The sequence below is a fragment of the Triticum aestivum genome, chromosome 3B, assembly GCF_018294505.1.
Source record: "Triticum aestivum cultivar Chinese Spring chromosome 3B, IWGSC CS RefSeq v2.1, whole genome shotgun sequence".
Classification (NCBI taxonomy): domain Eukaryota; kingdom Viridiplantae; phylum Streptophyta; class Magnoliopsida; order Poales; family Poaceae; genus Triticum; species Triticum aestivum.
The window spans coordinates 178,012,819-178,038,582 of record NC_057801.1 but is presented as its reverse complement, the minus strand read 5'-3'; the positions used below and the strand labels follow the sequence as shown (position 1 = coordinate 178,038,582).

The 25,764-nt window shown below is 45.3% G+C and overlaps 1 protein-coding gene across 1 annotated transcript; it reads left to right on the top strand.

Annotated features, from left to right (window-relative positions):
- The first annotated feature begins 10,134 nt into the window (after positions 1-10,134).
- On the top strand, positions 10,135-12,998 carry LOC123065157 (uncharacterized). The gene is made up of 3 exons (XM_044488510.1): positions 10,135-11,796; positions 11,887-12,133; positions 12,540-12,998. Exons 1-3 carry the CDS (start codon positions 10,198-10,200, stop codon positions 12,815-12,817), a joined length of 2,124 nt encoding a protein of 707 aa, XP_044344445.1. The 5' UTR covers positions 10,135-10,197; the 3' UTR covers positions 12,818-12,998.
- The last annotated feature ends 12,766 nt before the right edge of the window (positions 12,999-25,764 follow it).

Genomic DNA, 25,764 nt, shown 5'->3' with positions numbered 1-25,764 from the left:
CGCTATTAGGACTGGATTACTGGCCAATAAGGTCTTTATCTCATCGAGTCCGCCCGCGGCTGCATCCGTCCATACAAAGTGTTCGGTGCGCCGAAGGAGGCGGTAAAGAGGCAATGCCTTCTCTCCTAGCCTGGATATAAAGCGGCTCAAAGCGGCCACGCATCCAGCTAGCTTCTGGATGTGTTTGAGGTCTGTTGGTATAGCCAACTGCGACAGAGCTCAGATTTTTGCTGGATTCGCTTTGATTCCTCTATTGGAAACAATGAAGCCCAGCAGCTTCCCCGAGGGGACGCCAAAACGCATTTTTCCAGATTCAACTTGATGTCGTATGTCCGGAGGTTATTGAATGTGAGCCTCAAGTCGTCTATTAGGGTTTCGACGTGTCTAGTTTTTATGACTACGTCGTCCACATATGCTTCCACTGTTTTGCTGATATGTTTTTCCAGGCATGCTTGAATCATGCGCTGATAGGTTGCGCCGGCATTCTTGAGCCAGAAGGGCATAGTGTTGAAGCAAAAAGGGCCATATGGCGTTATAAAAGCTATTGCAGCTTGGTCAGACTCTGTTGTCTTTATTTGATGGTATCCGGAGTATGCGTCGAGAAAACACAGCGAGTCGTGTCCAGCTGTGGCATCGATGATTTGATCGATGCGAGGGAGGGGAAAGGGATCCATGGGGCAAGCCCTGTTGAGGTCTTTGAAATCGACGCATAAGCGCCAAGATTTGTCCTTTTTGGTACCATTACCAAATTTGCCAGCCAATCCGGATGTTTAATATCTCTGATGAATCCGACCTCAAGCACCTTGGCTAGCTCTTCCCCCATGGCTTGCCGTTTGGGTTCTGAAAACCGCCTTAGGGTCTGTTTGACCGGTTTGTATCCCTTTAGTATATTGAGGCTGTGTTCGGCCAGCCGGCGTGGGATGCCTGGCATGTCCGAAGGGTGCCAGGCCAAAATGTCTCTTGAAATCTCGCAGTGCGGCGTCCATCACGGGGCTCAATTGTGTCCCAATGGACGCTGTCTTCGTGGGGTCCGTTGGATGGACCTGGAATTTGACTATCTCGTCTGCAGGTTTAAATGAGGTGGACTTGGGTCGTTTGTCGAGTATCACATCGTCCCTGTCCATGGTGGCCCGCAGTGTTGTTAACTCTTCGGCTGCTAGGGCTTCAGATGATGCTTCCAGGGCTAGTGCTGCGGTTTTGTTTTCGGCGTGAAGTGCGACTTCCGGATCACTGGCTAGAGTGATGATTCCGTTGGGCCCGGGCATTTTAAGCTTCATGTACCCGTAATGGGGTACAACTTGAAAGCTTGTAAACGCGTCCCGCCCTAGAAGGGCGTGGTATCCGCTGCTAAAGGGGGCCACTTGGAATGTGATTTCTTCGGATCTATAATTCTCCCGGTATCATGCCCAAGATGCGACCCTATCCTAAAGGAACTCGAAGGTCCCACCAAGGATAGAAGCGCATCTTGAAGACGCTTTTGCAAGGTGGATATCATTACATCAACATTACATAATAGTGGGGATACATCCAATACATACAATGTCACATGAATACAACAATACCACATACAAGAACAACATCCGACTACGGATGAATCATAAACAGAAACTCAAACAATATCCACCCTGCTAGCCCAGGCTGCCGACCTGGAACCTATCCCCTGATCGAAGAAGCAGAAGAAGAAACTCAACGCAAGCAAGCATCGCTCTCGCGTCATGATCATCGCATAACCTGTACCTGCAACTGTTGTTGTAGTAATCTGTGAGCCACGAGGACTCAGCAATCCCATTACCATGGGTATCAAGACTAGCAAAGCTTAATGGGAAAGGAAGGGGTAAAGTGGTGAGGTTGCAGCAGCGACTAAGCATGATATGGTGGCTAACATACGCAAATGGGAGCGAGAAGAGAAACAAGCGGAACGGTCGTGAAGCTAGCAATGATCAAGAGGTGATCCTGAACTCCTACTTACGTCAATCATAACACAGAAACCGTGTTCACTTCCCGGACTCCGCCGAGAAGAGACCATCACGGCTACACACTCGGTTGATGCGTTTTAATTCGGATCTGGCGTCAAGTTATCTACAACCGGACATTAACAAATTCCCATCTGCCACATAACCGCGGGCACGGCTCTCGAAAGTTTATACCCTGCAGGGGTGTCCCAACTTAGCCCATGACAAGCTCTCACGATCAACGAAGGAATAGACCTTCTCCCAGGAAGACCCGATCAGTCTCGGAATCCCGGTTTACAAGACATTTCGACAATGGTAAAACAAGACCAGCAAAGCCGCCCGATGCGCCGACAATCCCAATAGGAGTTGCACATATCTCGTTCTCAGGGCAACACCGGATAAGCGAAGCGTACAGGTACCGACGAATCCAAGTTGCCAACGAATGGTCCCGCACGGTGCTCTAGTTTGGACCAATACTTAGACAAGCATTGGCCCGGGGGGGCTATAATAAAGATGACCCTTGGGTTAATTACTCCCAAGGGAAAAGTAGGTGGTGGTGAGGCAAATGGTAAAACCAAGGTTGGGCCTTGCTGGAGGAGTTTTATTCAAAGCGAACTGTCAGGGGGGTCCCATAAATCACCCGACCGCGTTAGGAACGCAAAATCCAGGAACATAACACCGGTATGACGGAAACTAGGGCGGCAAGAGTGGAACAAAACACCAGGCATAAGGCCGAGCCTTCCACCCTTTACCAAATATATAGATGCATTAATAATATAAGAGATATTGTGATATCCCAACATAAACCCTGTCCACCATGGAGCAATCTTCAACTTCACCTGCAACTAGCAACGCTATAAGAGGGGCTGAGCAAAAGCGGTAACATAGCCAAACAACGGTTTGCTAGGAAGGGTGTCAAAGGTTAGAGGTTCATGGCAATTTGGGAGGCTTGAAGAGCAAATGATAGGTAACGCAGCATAGCGATAGAACGAAGCAACTAGCATAGCAATGACAGTAGTGAGATCCAGGGTAGCGGTCATCTTGCCTGAAATCCCGCTAGGAAGAAGAACGAGTCCATGAAGAAGATGAAGCCACGAAGACGAACCACACGTAGACGAACGCATCCTCACGATCGCAACGAAACGGGAACTATCGAGAAGAAGCACACAACATGGTAAACACACCACACAAAGACAAGACATGATGCACAAACAAGCATGATGCATGAGAAAGCTAGATGAGGCTACTCATGGCAAGAGATGATGCAAACAAGAACAACACATCAAGGCAAGTTTAAATGAGGCCGGAAACAACATATAACAATTCCGGTAAGTCCTCATATGCAAATTTTGAAATTGGTCCAGATCTGAACAAACCTTATGTTCAAGTTGTTAAACAGCAAGTTAAAGAGCACCAAGATGAACTACACGAAATTCTAGTCAAGTTACATATAAAGTTCATTAGATTTGGAGCTACGGCCTAGAAGATATGAGCAAAACAAGTTAGGCATGGCGTTGATGCAAAATGCACCCAAACATCAAGCAAACACCTCAAAACATGGATGCAACATGATAATATGAAACTACATGCAAAATCTAGCAAGTTTCATATAGAGCACACTCAAAACGGAGCAACGGTGCAACACATACACTCTATACAAGTCATAACAACAATCTGTCCAAAACAGCAACTAGGCATCTTACAAGCATCAAAACAACATGCTACAGCAGCCCAACATAATAACAAAAGGCATGGGCATGAAGTACAGATAAAGCACAACAAAACATGAACACTGAGCTATCTCCATAAATCACTAGAACATGCTCCAAAACACATGGTAAGATTGCAAATAATAACAGTTTCAGACTTTAGCAGAAATAACATCAGGTTGCAATGTTTAGAGCTGTGAAACAACATGTTACAGGAACTTATCATGGCAAACAAAGGCATGGCATGAATCTACTAAATGCATAGATCAAAAGTCCTTTACTGACCATGAGCCAAAAAGGCACAGAAAATATGATGGCACCCATGTAAACATGGCAAGTTATATGACAGATTCAAACATGGCAGGAACAACAATAAGTAGGCATGTTCGTGACCTTGAACCACTCACCACATAGAAATACATGGCACGGCAAGGCAACCAACAGTAAGAAGACATGTTTGCGAAGTTAAGCATGGCAAGAGCAAGGTCATAGGGTGCATGGAACACTAGCAAAACACATGGGAACTAGTGAACTTAATGTTAACAAGCTGACAGCAACATCATTTAGCAACTTTGGAGCAAGATAAACAACATGTTCCAGCAGGCTATAATTGCAACCAGTGGCATGAATGGATAGAGCAAGACATGTAGATCAAAACATGTTTATAGAATATCTCCATATTATGCATAGAATGATTAGTAGAAGCATGTTAACATAGCAACAAAATATAACAGAATCTGCCTAGCAAAACAGTAACAGCAAGTACCCTCCTTAACAAGCTCAATGCACTCACTACACAAGTCACAAAAATATATGGATGGCACCCCTGGAAAGATGGCATGGCATAGATCAAAACACATGTAGACATCAACCTCATAGGATGCACACATCAATCATGGCAAAAATGACAAATGAGCAAGTTATAACAGTTTCAGCAGGTTAACATCAACATGCACTCTTCCAACAGCATTACGGGCATCAAGATGAACTCAAATGAAAATGATGCAATGGAACGAAATGAAGTACTCGTCGAGACGAACAATCTGACATATTACACACGCAAAACGGAGCTACAGATGCAGAGATACGATGCTATGAACATGGCATGATTATGCAAAATAACTTCGGGACTTAAGTGGATTTTTGGGAGGGGGGAAAGTCAACCTTGCCAGATCTGGATCTGGGGCGGATCGAGGCGGGCCGGGCTCGGGCCGCCGGAGCGGAGGGAGAAGGCCGGAGAAGGGGCAACAGAGAGGGGCGACGGGCGGCGGCCGGCGGCGGCGAATCGGGAGGCGCCACGCGGCGGCGGAGCTGAGGTGGCAGCGCGGGATTGGGCGGGTGAGGTGGCGGCTGGACGTGTCCGGCGCGGGCGGACGCGTCCGGCGGCGCGAGGAGGAAAACTAGGGTTTGGACTGCGGGAATTCGGGGAGGAAGACATATTTATAGGTAGAGGGAGCTAGGAGAGTCCAAATGAGGTGCGGTTTTCGGCCACGCGATCGTGATCGAACGACCGAGAGCATAGAGGGGAGTTTGCTGGGTTTTGGGCCACTTTGGAAGGGGTGTTGGGCTGCAACAAAAGAGGGCTTTACGGTTACCCGGTTAACCGTTGGAGTATCAAACGACCTCCAAATGGCACGAAACTTGACAGGCGGTCTACCGGTGCTATACCAAGGCCGCTTGGCAAACCTCAGGCCATTTCGAGAAAGTTTAACACCCGCTCACAACAGGAGAGAAGAAGGGGACGCCGGAGGACATAGGAGTGCCGGATTGCAAAACGGACAACGGGGAAAATGCTCGGATGCATGAGACGAAGACGTATGCAAAATGAAATGCACATGATGACATGACATGAAATGCATATGATGACATGGCAAAGTGCAACACGCAAGCAAATGACATGGCAACGACGGCGAACAACTGGCGGACACCTGGCGCATCGGATCCGGGGCATTACACCCGGGTGCTGAATACCACATCGAGTGTGATTTTTCCCGCGCATCGTGCTTCTCGAGTAGGGATGATTCCCCTGAAGGTGGTGCCGCTTTGCTCAATGCGGCCTTTATCAATCTCCATTTTGCTGAGCATTTCTTCATAAATCAAGTTTAACCCGCTTTCGCCGTCCATGAGTACTTTGGTGAGCCGAAAGCCGTCCACGATTGGGCTAAGGACCAGAGCGGCCGGTGCCTGGACAGTCTGGAATCGAGGTTCATCACTGGCATTGAAAGTTATAGCAGTGTCGTTCTAGGGGTTTATCTTTGCTATATGGCAAATTTCCGCAGAGCTTCGGTGAGCTCGCTTGCGCCTGCTGTTCGAGGTGAAAGTCTCGAAGACTGTTAGTACCGTATTGTGTCCGCTGGCAGGATGTTGTTCCGCTTTATGGCTTACAAGAAGATCCTCGCCACTTTTTGCCACCTGCCGGAGTATCCAACATGCCCTGAGACTATGAGTTGGCATTGTATCCAGCGTACTGTGGAGCTTACATGGCCCGTCGAGCCATTCTTCCAATACGGATCCACGCCCAGGGGTGGGCTTCGGCTTCTTGGGGATTGGATCTAACGACCTACGAGAGTTCGTCCGTTTAGTTCGAACAAAGGTTTTGGTGAGAGCGGTACTATCCCAAAATTTTGTTTGGGTCTTCCAAGCGCTCTCCATCGCACAGTACTTCCGTACTATGATTGCCAAGTCCGCGAAGCGTGCTATGTCGCGGCGGCTTATAGCATTGAGGAGCCCTTCGTCCGTGCAGTTTTTGCAGAAGAGCGAGACCATGTTTTCCTCGCGGCAGTCCTTGACCTTGCTAAGCGCAAGGAGGAATCTGGCCCAGTAATGATGTACCATTTCCTGGGGCTCTTGCCTGATGCGGGAGAGACAGTTTAAGTCCCGATAGGTGTTGTTAGCAAAATCCGGATTTTGATCCGATCCAACGCCCGAAGGCGCGGGCGGTTCTGAGCTCAACAGCTCAGAATCCGGAGTATCACCCAATTTCTTTGGCCCGGTGCCCGATTCTAAGCCCGGGGCCTGGGTCATGCTTTCCTCTGAGCAGGTTTTCGGCTCGAGGAGCTCGGCAATCCGAACATAATTCGTCCTCAAAGTTGAGGGATAATCCGCGCGTGGTTCCTCCACTATCGCTACCTCATGGGTAGTCGGTGGGGACCTGATGTCCCTTCGGTCGGGTTTAAGCCCAATCCGGTCATAGTTCGTAGCGACTCCCAGAGCGGCGATGCGGTCCAAGAGTTCGTTAAGGGAGGAAAGCTCTACTGGATCCATCTGTTCGGCAAGTTCCGACTGGCGTGAAGGTTATGATTGATGACCCGAGAGGCCATCATCGGCGCCTCCGCCGATGGGGCGGCCATGATAAAGCCGCCGAGTCGGAGCGTCTGGCCTACAGCCAGAGCCCCCTCTGAGGTAATGTCGTCCTTGATGACGAGACGAGCCATCGAGCCTTGCGGCAATGTCACAGAGGAACTCTCAATGAAAGCACCAATGTCGGTGTCAAAACCGGCGGATCTCGGGTAGGGAGTCCCGATCTGTGCGTCAAGGATGATGGTAACAGGAAGCAAGGGACACGGATGTTTACCCAGGTTCGGGCCCTCTCGATGGAGGTAAAACCCTACTTCCTGCTTGATTAATATTGATGATATGGGTAGTACAAGAGTAGATCTACCACGAGATCGTAGAGGCTAAACCCTAAGAGCTAGCCTATGATGGTATGAATGTAATTGTGATCGGCCTTCTAAGGACCAACCTCTCCGGTTTATATAGACACTGAAGAGGGCTAGGGTTTACATGGAGTCGGTTACAAGGAAGGAAATATAATATCCGGATCGCCAAGATTGCCTTCCACGCCAAGGAAAGTCCCATCCGGACACGGGCCGAAGTCTTGAGTCTTGTATCTTCATGCTTCAATAGTCCAGACGTTGTACACAGTCCGGCTGTCCGGATACCCCCTAATCTAGGACTCCCTCAAAGACCTCCAGCGGAGAAGACCACGTGGTGAAGATGAGGTCAGTGCGAGGAGGCCGATGGTGAGACCTCCAGCAGAGGAGGTCCACACGGTGAAGATGAGGTCAACGCGAGGAGGCCATTGGTGAGACTCCGGTGGAGGAGGTCCGCGTGGTGAAGATCTGTTCGATGGAGGTCCGTGTGGTGGAGTTCTCGGACATAGGGGTCCACGACAGAGGTCCCCACCTTGGAGACCCTCGATGGAGGTCCACGCGGTGATGAAGGTTGGCGCGGTGGAGGTCCATGGTACTGAAAGCCTATGTCATGAAGGTTCGCGGTGGAGGTCTACACGGTGAAGGTCCCCGCTATGGAGGTCCGTGACGGCGAAGGTCTACGCCATGAAGGTCCGCGGCGGAGGAGGTCTGCGCGGTGGAGGTCCCCACTGTGGAGGTCCATGGCGGCGAAGGTCTACGCCGTGGAGGTCCACGATGGAGGAGGTCTCCGTGTGATGGGGGTTTCCGTGTGATGAAGTTGGATAGCTTGTTCATGAAGAAAGATGAAATCAGGTTCTATTTTTGCGTATAAAACAGATGCATACCTTGGTGCACTCTTTGGCCTCGTCCCGGAGTTTGACTATCGGATCGCCCTGAAATTGTAAGGGCTTCTTAGCAACACAAATTAGCATGAGATCAATGGTTAGATTTTCCAAAAGATGTCAGAATTGACCGTTGGACTCGTTCTTCCAAGCTCGCGTGGATTCTCGTCCAGATTCGATAGGGCCTCAGTATTTCAGAGATTGCTGGAGACTCGTAGATTGGATCACGGTGAAATTTTACAGGGATGTTGTAGACCCAAATTCGCACAATCCCTTCGAATAAATCATTAAAAAGATGCTCGAGGAGGCCGGGGTGATGACAACAAATCTGTTGTCCGGAAAATTCGGCAGGTCGCGCAGATGCCATGTTGATGTTGAGCCCTCGACGTGCATGGACGATCCTCCATACTGTCGATTGAGATCGAAGTTGTTGTTGATGAAGCATCCCATCTGAACATAGTATCTACTCACACCATCCCCTACTTGGCGCGCCAACTGACGGAGCAGAATCCCGTCAGATCCCTGCATAGGGTCCTCATGGGGTGGAGCACATAGAGGGTCTGATTGGGTACACATAGGACACGAAATTTACCCAGGTTTAGGCCCCGTGGTGAGGTAATACTCTACATCCTACATGTCATTGTATTTACTGTCTCATATAAGAGACTAAATCTTTTGTAGGTCTAATAGAGAGGTGTCAAAGATGTTTGCCGCTGACTTGGGAGGCCCCTACCTCCCCTTATACAGAGAGGTGAGGGCTAGGGTTACAAGGCCCAAGTCAGTTTACATGGCTTGATGCCCAAGTTGTCTACTGGAGTACATGTCTTGCGGTACAAGCAGTAGGTATTCTTCTGGAGGAGACCCATCGTTAGTGGCGAGGGGCTCAAACTACGTTAGGCTCCGAGGCCTGGCGACCTTGTTCCCCAGAGGACGGGTACCCCCGGTGTATGGCACCGTCAGCCACAATTTTTTCAATTTTTTTATTAAAAATGCTTATGCGGCCCCTACTTTGAAATGATTGAATGAAAAGACTATATAATAAGATCAGCAAAATTAGAGAAATCACGAGTTCACAAACAAGATCGACGCATTTTACAAGATCGTGCACATGGGTAAGTCGAGAGTATTTTGGGTCGAGGTTAGCGGCTACGTTAGCATATGGTAAAGTAGCTAATTCTGTTACATTTACTAAATGACAGATAAGGCCTAACTATTAAAAGGTTTAGTACACATGTATGCGGTACGCGAGTATGAGTATTGTGTCATACCCGGCTTATAAACTCGTGGATACTTACCTTTTCTAAACCCTTCCCTAATAGGGTTTTTACCCGTCAGGTTCCTTGGTTGTGGGTAAACATTGCCATGTTGAGGGGAGATGTTCACGAAACACCGGCCTGGCCAAACAAAATAATACGCCCTCCATCTCAAAATATAAGATCATTTTTAACACTATCATAGTGTCAAAAAATGTTCTCTTTTTTGCGGGTGAAAAAATGGTCTTTTTTTAACACAGTTCAGACACAAGCGCTCATATTTACACGCACACACTTATTCCTATGAACGCACACACATACACCTCCCCCCTATGAGCACCTTCGAGAGATTGAGGCAGCATATCATCTTAAGATTTACAAAGTCACCATAGGCGTATCGTAGCCGATGGAAATGTCTCCTAAACGTGCATCGTCAAAGATCATGAAATAAATTGAAAAAATGCGAGCATCATGATTTGTACCCTGGTGGGTGGGCTGAGATACCACTGTCCCTGGTTCGCTAAAAAAATGGTCTTGCATTTTGCGACCAAGGGAATAGATATCGTGTCATGGGTAGGGTTTCCTTCGGGCCAAGTTACTCGAAAATAAAATAGGAAATACTCCTAGTTAGTAATCGCGGCCACCGCTGCTGCTGCCGCCCCCAATCCCACCCCCACGCCCACCCACCCGACCTGAAGTAACCCCCCATCGCCGGGGGACGGAGAGTAAGAGCAAGTGCGTCTGCCGACATGCATGGCAAGCCTCTCCGCCGCATAGGCGAAGATTGTCCTGATGGCGCTACGCATAAGAGCGTTAGGCAGGACATATGCATCTTGCTCGATCGCATCCACGGTTTCTACGAGTCGGCGCTCGACCGGCTGCCGGCGGAGAGGATACCCTCGCTGACCACGCGCCTGCTCAAGGCCGGCGTTTGCTTCGGTTTCCTTGACCCGGTCTCCAACATCATCGCCAACACCGTCTCCTACACGCCAAGCCCCGAGGACGAAATTAAGGAGGAAGATGAAATCATCTCTAAGGTGAGGACCAACACAAAAGATGAACGAATCTTTGATATACCGCTGTACCCAGAGACGGTCGACTCCATGACCGTGGCACGGCGGTCGCTGGAGGGTCTTGTCAGCTTCCTTTGCTTTCAGTACCGCTACTTGGAGAAAACAGAAGCACTGCGCTACCTGCGCCTCGCCGGATGCGACCTCCTCGGCGCTGTAGCTCTCATCGAGCAAGACCGTAACAGGAGCCCCGGCGAGCCCGTGTTCAATATCATGTCACCTACAACCAAAATAGCCCTGGAGTGTGCCGCCCTGTCCGCGAGGCATCCCGAACCAGCAGTCCTGGTGGGCGTCTCGCTGTCATTGATGTCTCGGACGGTCAAGGTGTCCAAGATTCTTGGGGCACTCTGCTGCTTACCCTCTGCAGCTGTCAAGCGCCTTGCCAGGCTGCTCAGGGCCTCGATTGATCTTGGTGCAGATAGAAAGAGGAAGAGAAAGAGGGGTGAGCTGACACCCAGGAACGCAGAGTCTGTTGAGTGGAAGCCGGGTATGCATGGAACATTCAGACACACACAGACTCTGAAGCTACTGCTCCTCGGCAAGATCCATGGTTTCTACCTAGAGGCACTCGCCCTGCTGCCTAGGGACGGCCTGCGCCAGCTTCACCACTGCAGCCTCATCAAGGGCGGCTACTGCTATGGCCCCATGGATCCTGTCTCCAACATCATCCTCAACACCATTTGGTATGGCACTGCATTCCCCATGCACCAAGATTTCGAGTTTGACTTTCAGGTGGACATGATATGCACAAGGACCCTTATGCGCATCGAGTGCTGCTCCCTCTATGGCATCGTCGCCTTCCTCCGTGCTCGCTTCAGTTCTCTCTCGGAGCATGGTGCTCTCTGGCACCTTCTTTTGGCCAATGTGGACTTACGGTTAGCCGTTGAGATGGTACAACAGTCTGGTTTCCTTATCGGCGGCACTGACCTTGATGCCTATAAGAAAGCTGCGGTTGATTCATGGCACTCGGACCCTGATGCACTGGTGAAATTCACGACATTGTCCCTGGACATTGAGCCCACCAAGTTGTCGCACATGCTGGCTCACGCGCTTGACGACTGCACAGTTGAGCACCTCACAAAGCTTGTGTCAAAATCTTCACCTACCAAATCAAAGAAGCGGGCTCGGTTACTGAATAAAGTATCATCATGCTCAGAGATCTTGAATAAAAACCAGAAGATGTTAATTCCGGCCATTCGGAAGAAATTTAAGGCCGACCAAGAGTTCTATGTCAGGAAGGTCAATGCCGCATTGAACAAGTTTTCTCAGCAAACAGGGGTTGGTACATTTGCTTCTTTTACTTATTCATTAATTTAAATGTGTATCAGGATTCAAAGTGACTCTCAACCATTTCTGCTGCCCTGTTAGGTGGACTATGAACTTCATATTATTTGCGGTGTGAATCCCAAGGTATGTGAAGGTTCAACTACTTATCTGTACAAGAAGAGGTTCAAATATGAGTATTTCCATATCAACTTCTTGGCAACACCAAAGGGATCAGATCCTGCTACCACACCTCGAGAATTGTTCTTCGCTGAGTGTAGCAATGGTGATAACGATGAGGAGGAAAGACCATCGTTGTGCTTGCCGGTTTTGGGTTCTTCGATAGATCACAGTATGCTCTCAGCTCACTTTTCTTGTACACACTAGATATGCATCTCATGATAGTTTCCTTGCGTGGTTTTTGAATTAGCATTAAGAATTACTACTTAACATGGTTACCACAATCTATGTTCATATCTTTCCCCTAGAAAATAGATATATAATTCCGTTCTGCTGTATGTAGGTTGTAATATCCAGATTTTTGTTGCTCATCATTTGAACATTAGCGATACACTTCCTTTTCCTTTTATCAAATACAAATACAACTAATCAGGAATGCTATTTTTGTTCTTATGGCAGTAAACTTCTGTGATGTCTGTTGGAAGTGCAGCTGTGATGGCTTGGTTGATTCCCTTGTTTAGTTATTTCTCTTTTTATGTTGAGGCCGAGGATCTAATTTAACCTTTTTTCAATGACAGCTCGCTGCTTTTTCTGTGAGCATAGTGGGATAAACATTGTGCATCCATATTTTGGAACATATAATGGACGCCGTGATGATTTCCAAGAGATGGCTTCCGGAAGGCAAGATGTCCTAATTCAAACTATCATCAGCCGCTACGAGTTTCAAGTCGATGGTATGTTTACTCTGAAGGAGGACTGGATCTATTTTGATCCCAACATGGACGCAAAGATTGCCCAGATGAATCCTATTCCTGACTGGGCTAGGAAGGTGCGAGAATGGGGCAGAATCTTCTGACTTGGTTACAAATCCCCCCTTCGCCAAGTACGAGAATGGTGCCTGAGATGTGTGATAACAGTTTCATTTGAATTTAAAGTACTCTTTCCCTGTTCTTGTATATAAATCATGTTCTAACATTCAACCTTTCGCTAGATTTGATAGAATGGGAGCTTTTTTAATAATTTGATTTTTGATGAAATGGGAGCTTTTGCAGTAATTTGATGTTTGACGAAAATGCAGTTTGGATCTGGCATGGTTTTTTTTACCACTGAAGATTTCTGTCAGAGTTGTCCATGGCCTGAGACAATGTCGGACAAGCAGCAACAAAAGGGTACAAATTTGCTTTACTTGGAATCTAAGGTTTGTTTGAAATGCGGGATTAGAAAACTGAGAAACAGAATAATGGAAAATGGTTGTAGGCCTATTTGAAATGCGGGACTAGGAAACAGAGGAACAGAGCAGTAATTGTTTTCTTAATACTGCAACAGCACTGCATAGCGATTGCTCTTGCTTTTCATCTCACTTTTTTTTGTCGGGGTAATGATTTCATCCGTCAAAGGATGAGAGTATCATTTAGAATCACCGATGAAATAAAATCAGGGGCATCATCGGTGTCTCAGACGGAGGAAACCTTCGAGCTCAGCAAGTTGGTTGACTCATGGTTGCATGTACTGTGAGTCAACCTGGGCTAACTCCTTGCAAGTTGGGAGCATTCAACAATGAGTCAATTACATCACTGGTGCTAGAACTTGGTACAGATGACCACTTTGGTGCTAGAACTTGTGGTGTACATATAAGTGATTCAAGAACTTGGCTTGACGGTGCAAATACGATGTTGCATACGCCTTCGGCGCTGACTAGGCATGCCAGCATGACGGGACCCACTGCGGTGACAGAAAAGGGAGGGCAGGGCGTGTGGCCTGTTTTTGTTTTGCGAAAATCCCCTCAACATTTTTTTTCTCTGATGAAAAAGTACAAAAAATAAATTGGTCCGCTAGAGATTCAAACCAGCGACCTGCCGATTGCCAGCCCACCTAGATGGCCTTGTTGTCACATGAGGATACATATCCTTTATATATTTCGACTGAACCACATGTCATCTGTGGTAAGCTATGTTAAAAAAAACCAACATATCAAAGCGAAAAAAAAACATATTTTAACTGAACATTTCTCAAAAAAACTCGACTGAACAATTTTAATTTTAAAAAGCAGTGCATGCTCAGTAATCCAAACCAGGAACCTTAGGGTAAATAAGTGCCTGGGAATACAACCACAACAGGCAAGGTGACTTATTTGTGATGTCTAATTGCATTTTATGAATATAACACAACGCAAACATGTGACTAAACTGAATTGCAGCAAGTGAAACCATTTTCAATATTTTAGTCTTTTTCATCTTTAAATTTGGTAAACAAATATTTAAATTATAATTATGTGCTATGAATAATATACATATAAATAATATAAATACATTAAAAATGTTCATATAACATCAAATCAAAGCCACCAACTAATTTAACAAAAATTCATATAATTAAATTAGTGCCCGGGATACAACTCCAACCGAAGAGGTAGCATATTTCTGCAGTATACTTACACTTCATGACTATAACGGAAAACGATCATGTGGTTGAACTGAATTGCAGTCAGTGCAGACAATTTCAACATTTTAGTTTTTGGCATTTTTAAAATTTTATAAATTACAATAACGTGCTATAAATAATATACATATAAGTACAATAAATTACATTAAAAATGCTAGTATAGCATCAAAAAATATCACATGCTAATTTAACAAAATACCCATATAATTATCTTATGATGTTTTTTAAAAAACAATGATTTTAAAAATTGTTTACATTTTAATAAAATGCTTAATTAGTTTTAGAATTTTTTATATATTAAATAATTTCTTATATATGTTGAATTTTTTCCTGATTTCTAATATCATATTCATGTAGTATATAAAAGTGATCATGGTTTAAGAAAATTTCAGGTTGTTTTAAAAAGAGATCATGTGTTTTAATATTTTTTGTGTTTTGTAAAACATTATGTATGTATTTTTAATTAAAACTAAATATAAAATATGTTTGAAAAATAAATATGAGCCTAGTGTGCCATCAGATTGCAGATTCTGAAATTTTTACTATTTAAATATTATAAACAGAATTTATAATTCAGAAATGTTTTAAATTGTCTGAATATGTTTTAAAATAATACATGAATTGTTTTTTATATGGCATGAATTTTGTAAATTATGCAAAGCTTAATTATATTTTGGACGTCTTGAGTTCGGGTGGTATGCCCGGCTATGTACCCTGCTGTATTTTGTTTTTTGGACTAAAATTCTAAAATTATTGGTTAGGCCTAAAGTATATATATATAAAGCCTATATATCAATAGTGACATCAAATCCAAATTGGTGTGCTGGCTACCCACCGGCGCATGTGACCTATAGGTCGTGAGTCCGAACGAGTAGATTTTTTTCTTTTAGGCTAGTCATAGTGGGGAGTAACTTAGACTAGTAACATCCATATGTTACTAGTCTATGTTACTACCTTCATAGTGGAAAGTAACATATGTGTACTATCATGTAAACCATTATTTATTAAGATGTAGACTCATTTTGCCTTGAAATGTGTTATGTTACAGTAACATATTATGTTACTCCAAACACCTCTCTCCTCATTAACTACATGCCACATAAGCAATTTTTTCTTGGAAAGTGTTATGTTACTTGCTAAGTTACTCCCACTATGACCAGCCTTATGTACAGTTTCTCGAGGGACTTTTTCATCAGAAAAAAATCATCAAGAGGCTTTTTGCAAAAGATAGGCCACACGCCCTACGCCAAGCTGGCGCGCCGCAGGCGTGCACAACATCGTATTTACACCGTGAAGCCAAGTTCTTGAACTATTTATATGTACACCACAAGTTCTAGCATTAAAAGGAACTTTTGTGCCAAGTTCTAGCATAGGTGGTGTAATTGACTCTTCAACAATTGTAGCTGTCTTATTATGTTCCATTAGAAAACTTGCGGGTCTTTGACTGAATCAATTGCCATATAACAATCACAGTCCGCTTCAAACCGCCCGCATCCGCCCGGACCGCGTTGACCTCTCCGGTTCAACACACTTCGCTTCAACCTCACGACATCTCCAACGGACCTGCAAACAGCACACTCCGCTTCAACCTTACGACATCTCCAATGGACCTGCAAACTGCACGCATCCGTCTGGACCGCATTGTCGACTCCGCTTCAACTTTAGGGCATCTCCAAGGCGGACCCACAATGCGCCCGCATCCGTCCGGACGGCGCTGTCCGGATCATGAAAGCCATCCGAAGCGGGCCCGTATCGGTCCGCAGCGTGGTCCGGACGCATTTCCTCTTGCAAACTGGAGACAAACGTGAGGAAGCTTTGCGGGAGTCCGGACACCAGACACGTAGAACTCCGATACCTCCAGCCCACCCAAAACCCTTCTCGAACCCTGCGCCTCCATCCTCCACATTTTCTCTTCTTCCTTTTTTCTTTCTTGTCTTCGCCACCGCTCCACCACCCTGGCCGCCACGCCACATCCCTTCCGGAACTCTACGTCTCCGTCACCTCCAGGGCTCCACCCTGCTTCTCCCCCATCGCTGTTGAACCCCTGTCCTCTGCGACCCTTGACAAACGCCGATTGGTACGTGTCAATGTCGATAGGTGGATGAGTGTTGTTAAAGACAATGTTTGTTCCTCTCCGCCCCACCAGGTACCACCCGCCACTGCTATACTCACCATGCCCGACAAGTGCTCAATGAATCGCCATAGCTAAAAACAGTTTTCCCTTCTTCTTTCTAGCAACGGATTCCGATTTGGAGCACATATAGAAGCTGTGTGTTCTGTCTTTTGACGGCTCGTCGGATGAGGAGTACTTTGATGAGATGGCGACGATGCATGCGGTCCTAGAAGACGCGGAGCGTGCGGAGGAGCATGTTCTCAATTTCAAGGGCTCGATCAAGTGTCATCGAGTGCTCAACCGCAACAGGGCGCGCAACCATTTGCCACTAATGGCTGACTACTTTGCCCTCGATGCACTTTTCGGTGATCATTTTCGCAGGTGTTTTCGGATGCACAAGACTGTCTTCGATTGTTTGTACCATGGCATCCGGTCCTATGATACTACTGAAGGAAATATGCCCTAGAGGCAATAATAAAGTTATTATTTATTTCCTTATTTCATGATAAATGTTTATTATTCATGCTATAATTGTATTAACCGGAAACATAATACATGTGTGAATACATAGACAAACATAGTGTCACTAGTATGCCTCTACTTGACTAGCTCGTTTATCAGAGATGGTTATGTTTCCTAGCCATGGACAAAAGAGTTGTCATTTGATGAACGGGATCACATCATTAGGAGAATGATGTGATTGACTTGACCCATTCCGTTAGCTTAGCACTTGATCGTTTAGTATGTTGCTATTGCTTTCTTCGTGACTTATACATGTTCCTGTAACTATGAGATTATGCAACTCCCGTTTACCGGAGGAACACTTTGGGTACTACCAAACGTCACAACGTAACTGGGTGATTATAAAGGAGTACTACAGGTGTCTCCGAAGGTACATGTTGAGTTGGCGTATTTCGAGATTAGGTTTTGTCACTCCGATTGTCGGAGAGGTATCTCTGGGCCCTCCCGGTAATGCACATCATTATAAGCCTTGCAAGCAATGTGACCAATGAGTTGGTTACAGGATGATGCATTACAGAACGAGTAAAGAGACTTGCCGGTGACGAGATTGAACTAGGTATTGGGTATCGACGATCGAATCTCGGGCAAGTAACATACCGATGACAAAGGGAACAACGTATGTTGTTATGCGGTTTGACCGATAAAGATCTTCGTAGAATATGTAGGAGCCAATATGGGCATCCAGGTCCCGCTATTGGTTATTGACCGAGAATAGTTCTAGGTCATGTCTACATAGTTCTCGAACCCGTAGGGTCCGCACGCTTAAGGTTTCGATGACAGTTATATTATGAGTTTATGAGTTTTGATGTACCGAAGGAGTTCGGAGTCCCGGATGAGATCGGGGACATGACGAGGAGTCTCAAAATGGTTGAGACGTAAAGATCGATATATTGGACGACTATATTCGGAGTTCGGAAAGGTTCCGAGTGATTCGGGTATTTTTCGGAGTACCGGAGAGTTACGGGAATTCGCCGGGGAGAAGTATTGGGCCTTATTGGGCCCTGCGGGAAAGAGAGAGGGGCTGCCTAGGGCAGGCCGCGCGCCCCCCCATGGCCTAGTCCGAATTGGACTAGGGGGAGGGGCCGCACCCCCTCCTTCCTTCCCTTCTCTCTTCCCCTTCCTTGTCTCCTACTCCTAATACATGGAAGGACTCCTAGTTGGTCTAGGAAAGCGGGAATCCTACTCCTGGTGGGAGTAGGACTCCCCTAGGGCGCGCCATAGAAGAGGGCCGGCCCTCCCCTCCTCCACTCCTTTATATACGGGGGTAGGGGGCACCCCATGGAAACACAAGTTGATCTACGGATCGTTCCTTAGCCGTGTGCGGTGCCCCCTCCACCATATTCCACCTCGTCATATCGTCGCGGAGTTTAGGCGAAGCCCTGTGCCGGTACAACATCATCATCGTCACCACGCCGTCGTGCTGACGGAACTCATCCCCGACGCTTTGCTGGATCGGATCCCGGGGATCGTCATCGAGCTGAACGTGTGCTGAACTCGGAGGTGTCGTACGTTCGGTGCTTGGATCGGTCGGATCGTGAAGACGTACGACTACATCAACCGCGTTGTCATAACGCTTCCGCTTACGGTCTACGAGGGTACGTGGACGGACACTATCCCCTCTCTTTGCTATGCCATCACCATGATCTTGCGTGTGTGTAGGAAATTTTTGAAATTACTATGTTCCCCAACAGTGGCATCCGAGCCTAGGTTTTATGGTTTGATGTTATATGCACGAGTAGAACACAAGTGAGTTGTGGGCGATACAAGTCATACTGCTTAGCAGCATGTCATACTTTGGTTTAGCGGTATTGTTGGATGAAGCGGCCCGGACCGACATTACGCGTACGCTTACGCGAGACTGGTTTTACCGCCGTGGTTTGCACACAGGTGACTAGCGGGTGTCTGTTTCTCCAACTTTAGTTGAACCGAGTGTGGCTACGCCCGGTCCTTGCGAAGGTTAAAACAGCACCAACTTGACGAACTATCGTTGTGGTTTTTTATGCGTAGGTAAGAACGGTTCTTGCTCAGCCCGTAGCAGCCACGTAAAACTTGCAACAACAAAGTAGAGGACGTCTAACTTGTTTTTGCAGGGCATGTTGTGATGTGATATGGTCAAGACGTGATTAGATATAAGTTGTTGTATGAGATGATCATGTTTTGTTGAAGTTATCGGCAACTGGCAGAAGCCCTATGGTTGTCTTTTTGTTGCATAAGATGCAAGTGCCAAATAATTGCTTTACTTTATCGCTATGCGATAGCAATAGTTGCAAGAGCAATAGTTGGCGAGACGACCATGCGACGACACATTGATATAGATCAAGATGATGAAGATCATGGTGTCGTGCCGGTGACGATAGAGATCATGACAGTACTTTGGAGATGGAGATCAAAGGTGCAAGATGATCATGGCCATATCATGTCACATATTTTGATTGCATATGATGTTTATCTATTATACATCTTATTCTTGCTTTGATTGACGGTAGCATTTTAAGATGATCTCTCACTAATTATCAAGAAGTGTTCTCCCTGAGTATGCACCGTTGCCAAAGTTCGTCATGCCCAGACACCACGTGATGATCGGGTGTGATAAGCTCTACGTCCATCTACAACGGGTGCAAGCCAGTTTTGCACACGCAGAATACTCGGGTTAAACTGTACGAGCCTAGCATATGCAGATATGGCCTCGGAACACGGAGACCGAAAGGTCGAGCGTGAATCATATAGTAGATATGATCAACATAGTGATGTTCACCATTGAAAGCTACTCCATTTCACGTGATGATCGGTTATGGTTTAGTTGATTTGGATCACGTGATCACTTAGAGGATTAGAGTGATGTCTATCTAAGTGGGAGTTCTTAAGTAATATGATTAATTGAACTTAAATTTATCATGAACTTAGTCCTGGTAGTATTTTGCAAATTATGTTGTAGATCAATAGCTCGCATTGTTGCTTTCATATGTTTATTTTAATATGTTCCTAGAGAAAATTGTGTTGAAAAATGTTAGTAGCAATGATGCGGATTGGATCCGTGATCTGAGGTTTATCCTCATTGCTGCACAGAAGGATTATGTCCTTAATGCACCGCTAGGTGACAGAACTATTGCAGGAGCAGATGCAGACGTTATGAATGTTTGGCTAGCTCAATATGATGACTACTTGATAGTTTAAGTGCACCATGCTTAACGGCTTAGAATCGGGACTTCAAAGATGTTTTGAACATCATGGACCATATGAGATGTTCCAGGAGTTGAAGTTAATATTTCAAGCAAATACCCGAGTTGAGAGATATGAAGTCTCCAACAGGTTCTATAGCTAAAAGATGGAGGAGAATCGCTCAACTAGTGAGCATGTGCTCAGATTGTCTGGGTACTACAATCGCTTGAATCAAGTGGGAGTTAATCTTCCAGATAAGATAGTGATTGATAGAATTCTCTAGTCACCATCACCAAGTTAGTAGAACTTCGTGATGAACTATAGTATGCAAGGGATGATAAGAATGATTCCCGAGTTTTTTCATGATGATGAAATCGATGAAGGTAGAAATCAAGAAAGAACATCAAGTGTTGATGGTTAACAAGACCACTAGTTTCAAGAAAAGAGCAAAGGGATAGAAGGGAACTTCAAGAAGAATGGCAAGCAAGTTGCTGCTCAAGTGAAGAAGCCCAAGTCTGGACCTAAGCCTGAGACTAAGTGCTTCTACTGCAAAGGGACTGGTCACTGAAAGCAGAACTACCCCAAGTATTTGGCGGATAAGAAGGATGGTAAAGTGAACAAAGGTATATTTGATATACATGTTATTGATGTGTACTTTACTAGTGTTTATAGCAACCCCTCGGTATTTGGTACTGGTTCAATTGCTAAGAGTAGTAACTCGAAACAGGAGTTGCAGAATAAACAGAAACTAGTTAAGGGTGAAGTGACGATGTGTGTTGAAAGTAGTTTCAAGATTGATATGATCATCATCGCACACTCCCTATACTTTCGGGATTAGTGTTGAACCTAAATAAATGTTATTTGGTGTTTGCATTGAGCATGAATATGATTTGATCGTGTTTATTGCAATACGGTTATTCATTTAAGTAAGAGAATAAAATGTTGTTCTGTTTACATGAATAAAACCTTATATGGTTACACATCCAATGAAAATGGTTCATTGGATCTCGATCGTAGTGATACACATATTCATAATATTGAAACTAAAAGATGCAAAGTTAATAATGATAGTGCAACTTATTTGTGGCACTGCCGTTTAGGTCATATTGGTGTTAAGCGCATGAAGAAACTCCATGCTGATGGGATTTTGGAATCACTTGATTATGAATCACTTGATACTTGCCAACCATGCTTCATGGGCAAGATGACTAAGACTCCGTTCTCCGGAACAGTGGAGCGAGCAACTGACTTATTGGAAATAATACATACTGATGTATGCGATCCGATGAGTGTTAAGGCTCGCGGCGGGTATCGTTATTTTCTGACCTTCACAGATGATTTGAGCAGATATGGGCATATCTACTTGATGAAACATAAGTCTGAAATAGTTGAAAGGCTCAAAGAATTTCAGAGTGAAGAAGTGGAAAAATCATCGTAACAAGAAAAATAAAGTTTCTACGATCTGATCGTGGAGACAAATATTTGAGTTACGAGTTTGGTTTTCAATTAAAACAATGTGGAATAGTTTCACAAATTCATGCCACCTGGAACACAACATCATAATGGTGTGTCTGAACGTCATAACCGTACTTTATTAGATATAGTACAATCTATGATGTTTCTTACCGATTTACCAATATCGTTTTGGGATCATGCATTAGAGACAACTGCATTCACGTTAAATAGGGCACCATCTAAATCCGTTGAGACGACACTATATGAACTGTGGTTTAGCAAGAAACCAAAGTTGTCGTTTCTTAAAGTTTGGGGCTGCGATGCTTATGTGAAAAAAGTTTCATCCTGATAAGCTCAAACCCAAATCGGAGAAGTGCGTCTTCATAGAATACCCAAAGGAAATTGTTGGGTACACCTTCTATCACAGATCCGAAGGCAAAACATTCGTTGCTTATAAATGGATCCTTTCTAGAAAAGGAGTTTCTCTCGAAACAAGTGAGTGGGAGGAAAGTAGAACTTGATGAGGTAACTGTACCTGTTCCCTTATTGGAAAGTATTTCATCACAGAAATCTGTTCTTGTGACTACTATACCAATTAGTGAGGAAGCTAATGATGATGATCATGTAACTTCAGATCAAGTTACTACCAAACCTCGTAGGTAAAACAGAGTGAGATCCGCACCAGAGTGGTACGGTAATCCTGTTCTGGAGGTCTTGTTACTTGACCATGACAAACCTACAAACTATGAGGAAGCGATGATGAGCCCAGATTCCGCGAAATGGCTTGAGGCCATGGAATCTGAGATGAGATCCATGTATGAGAACAAAGTGTGGACTTTGGTGGAGTTGCCCGATGATCGGCAAGCCATAGAAAATAAATGGATCTTCAAGAGGAAGACGGACGCTGATAGTAGTGTTACTATCTACAAAGCTAGACTTGTCGAAAAAGGTTTTTGACAAAGTTCAAGATGTTGAATACAATGAGATTTTCTCACTCGTATCGATGCTTAAAAGTCTGTCTGAATCATGTTAGCAATTGTTACATTTTTTAAATCTGGCAAAAGGATGTGAAAACTGCATTTCTTCATGAATTTATTAAAGAAGAGTTGTATATGATGCAACCAGAAGGTTTTGTCAATCCTAAAGGTGCTAACAAAATGTGCAAGCTCCAGCGATCCATCTATGGACTGGTGCAAGCATCTCGGAGCTGGAATATACGCTTTGATAAGTTGATCAAAGCATATAGTTTATACAAACTTGCAGTGAAGCCTGTATTTACTAGAAAGTGAGTGGGAGCACTACAGCATTTCTGATAAGTATATGTGAATGACATATTGTAGATCGAAAATAATGTAGAATTATTCTGCAAAGCATAAAGGAGTGTTTGAAAGGAGTTTTTCAAAGAAAGACCTCGGTGAAGCTGCTTACATATTGAGCATCAAGATCTATAGAGATAGATCAAGACGCTTGATAAGTTTTTTCAATGAGTACATACCTTGACAAGATTTTGAAGTAGTTCAAAATGGAACAGTCAAACAAAGAGTTCTTGCCTGTATTACAAGGTGTGAAAATTGAGTAAGACTCAAAACCCGACCATGGCAGAAGATAGAAAGAGAATGAAAGTCATTCCCTATGCCTTGGCCATAGGTTCTATAAAGTCTGCCATGCTGTGTACTAGATCTATTGTATACCCTACACTGAGTTTGGCAAGGGAGTACAATAGTGATCTAGGAGTAGATCACTGGACAGCGGTCAAAATTATTCTTAGTGGAATAAGGATATGTTTCTCGATTATGGAAGTGACAAAAGGTTCGTCGTAAAGGGTTACGTCGATGCAAGTTTTGACACCGATCTGGATGACTCTAAGTCTCGATCTAGATACATATTGAAAGTGGGAGCGATTAGCTAGAGTAGCTCCGTGCAGAGCATTGTAGACATAGAATATTTGCAAAATACATACGGCTCTAAATGTGACAGACCCGTTGACTAAGCTTCTCTCACGAGCAAAACATGATCACACCTTAGTACTCTTTGGGTGTTAATCACATAGCGATGTGAACTGGATTATTGACTCTAGTAAACCCTTTGGGTGTTGATCACATGATGATGTGAACTATGGGTGTTAATCATATACAGATATGAATATTGGTGTTAAATCACATGGCGATGTGAACTAGATTATTGACTCTAGTGCAAGTGAGAGACTGAAGGAAATATGCCCTAGAGGCAATAATAAAGTTATTATTTATTTCCTTATTTCATGATAAATGTTTATTATTCATGCTAGAATTGTATTAACCGGAAACATAATACATGTGTGAATACATAGACAAACATAGTGTCACTAGTATGCCTCTACTTGACTAGCTCGTTTATCAGAGATGGTTATGTTTCCTAGCCATGGACAAAAGAGTTGTCATTTGATGAACGGGATCACATCATTAGGAGAATGATGTGATTGACTTGACCCATTCCGTTAGCTTAGCACTTGATCGTTTAGTACGTTGCTATTGCTTTCTTCATGACTTATACATGTTCCTGTAACTATGAGATTATGCAACTCCCGTTTACCGGAGGAACACTTTGGGTACTACCAAACGTCACAACGTAACTGGGTGATTATAAAGGAGTACTACAGGTGTCTCCAAAGGTACATGTTGAGTTGGCGTATTTCGAGATTAGGTTTTGTCACTCCGATTGTCGGAGAGGTATCTCTGGGCCCTCTCGGTAATGCACATCATTATAAGCCTTGCAAGCAATGTGACCAATGAGTTGGTTACGGGATGATGCATTACAGAACGAGTAAAGAGACTTTCCGGTGACGAGATTGAACTAGTATTGGATACCGACGATCAAATCTCGGGCAAGTAACATACCGATGACAAAGGGAACAACGTATGTTGTTATGCGGGTTGACCGATAAAGATCTTCGTAGAATATGTAGGAGCCAATATGGGCATCCAGGTCCCGCTATTGGTTATTGACCAAGAATAGTTCTAGGTCATGTCTACATAGTTCTCGAACCCGTAGGGTCCGCACGCTTAAGGTTTCGATGACAGTTATATTATGAGTTTATGAGTTTTGATGTACCGAAGGAGTTTGGAGTCCCGGATGAGATCGGGGACATGACGAGGAGTCTCGAAATGGTCGAGACGTAAAGATCGATATATTGGACGACTATATTCGGAGTTCGGAAAGGTTCCGAGTGATTCGGGTATTTTTCGGAGTACCGAAGAGTTACGGGAATTCGCCGGGGAGAAGTATTGGGCCTTATTGGGCCCTGCGGGAAAGAGAGAGGGGCTGCCTAGGGCAGGCCGCGCGCCCCCCCATGGCCTAGTCCGAATTGGACTAGGGGGAGGGGCCGCACCCCCTCCTTCCTTCCCTTCTCTCTTCCCCTTCCTTGTCTCCTACTCCTAATACATGGAAGGACTCCTAGTTGGACTAGGAAAGGGGGAATCCTACTCCCGGTGGGAGTAGGACTCCCCTAGGGCGCGCCATAGAAGAGGGCCGGCCCTCCCCTCCTCCACTCCTTTATATACGGGGGTAGGGGGCACCCCATGGAAACACAAGTTGATCTACGGATCGTTCCTTAGCCGTGTGCGGTGCCCCCTCCACCATATTCCACCTCGGTCATATCCTCGCGGAGTTTAGGCGAAGCCCTGCGCCGGTACAACATCATCATCTTCACCATGCCGTCGTGCTGACGGAACTCATCCCCGATGCTTTGCTGGATCGGAGCCCGGGGATCATCATCGAGTTGAACGTGTGCTGAACTCGGAGGTGTCGTACGTTCGGTGCTTGGATCGGTCGGATCGTGAAGACGTACGACTACATCAACCGCATTGTCATAACGCTTCCTCTTACGGTCTACGAGGGTACGTGGACGGACACTCTCCCCTCTCGTTGCTATGCCATCACCATGATCTTGCGTGTGTGTAGGAAATTTTTGAAATTACTACGTTCCCCAACAACTACTTCATCCCGAAAAAGGACGCCGTGGGAATGATTGGGTTCTTTGGTTACCATAAGTGCATGGCCTTACTCTGGACGCCTGCATATGGCATGACCGCTGATTTGTGGGACGAGTACCTATGGTTGTCTGAGAGCACATG

What these genes read in the sequence shown, in the direction of transcription:
- LOC123065157 (XM_044488510.1), top strand. Translation starts at nt 10,198, where the DNA reads ATGCATGGCAAGCCTCTCCGCCGCATAGGCGAAGATTGTCCTGATGGC. An exon ending in AGTTTTCTCAGCAAACAGGG is followed by an intron (nt 11,797 to 11,886) that starts GTTGGTACATTT and finishes CTGCCCTGTTAG; the next exon opens with GTGGACTATGAACTTCATAT. An exon ending in GGGTTCTTCGATAGATCACA is followed by an intron (nt 12,134 to 12,539) that starts GTATGCTCTCAG and finishes TTTCAATGACAG; the next exon opens with CTCGCTGCTTTTTCTGTGAG.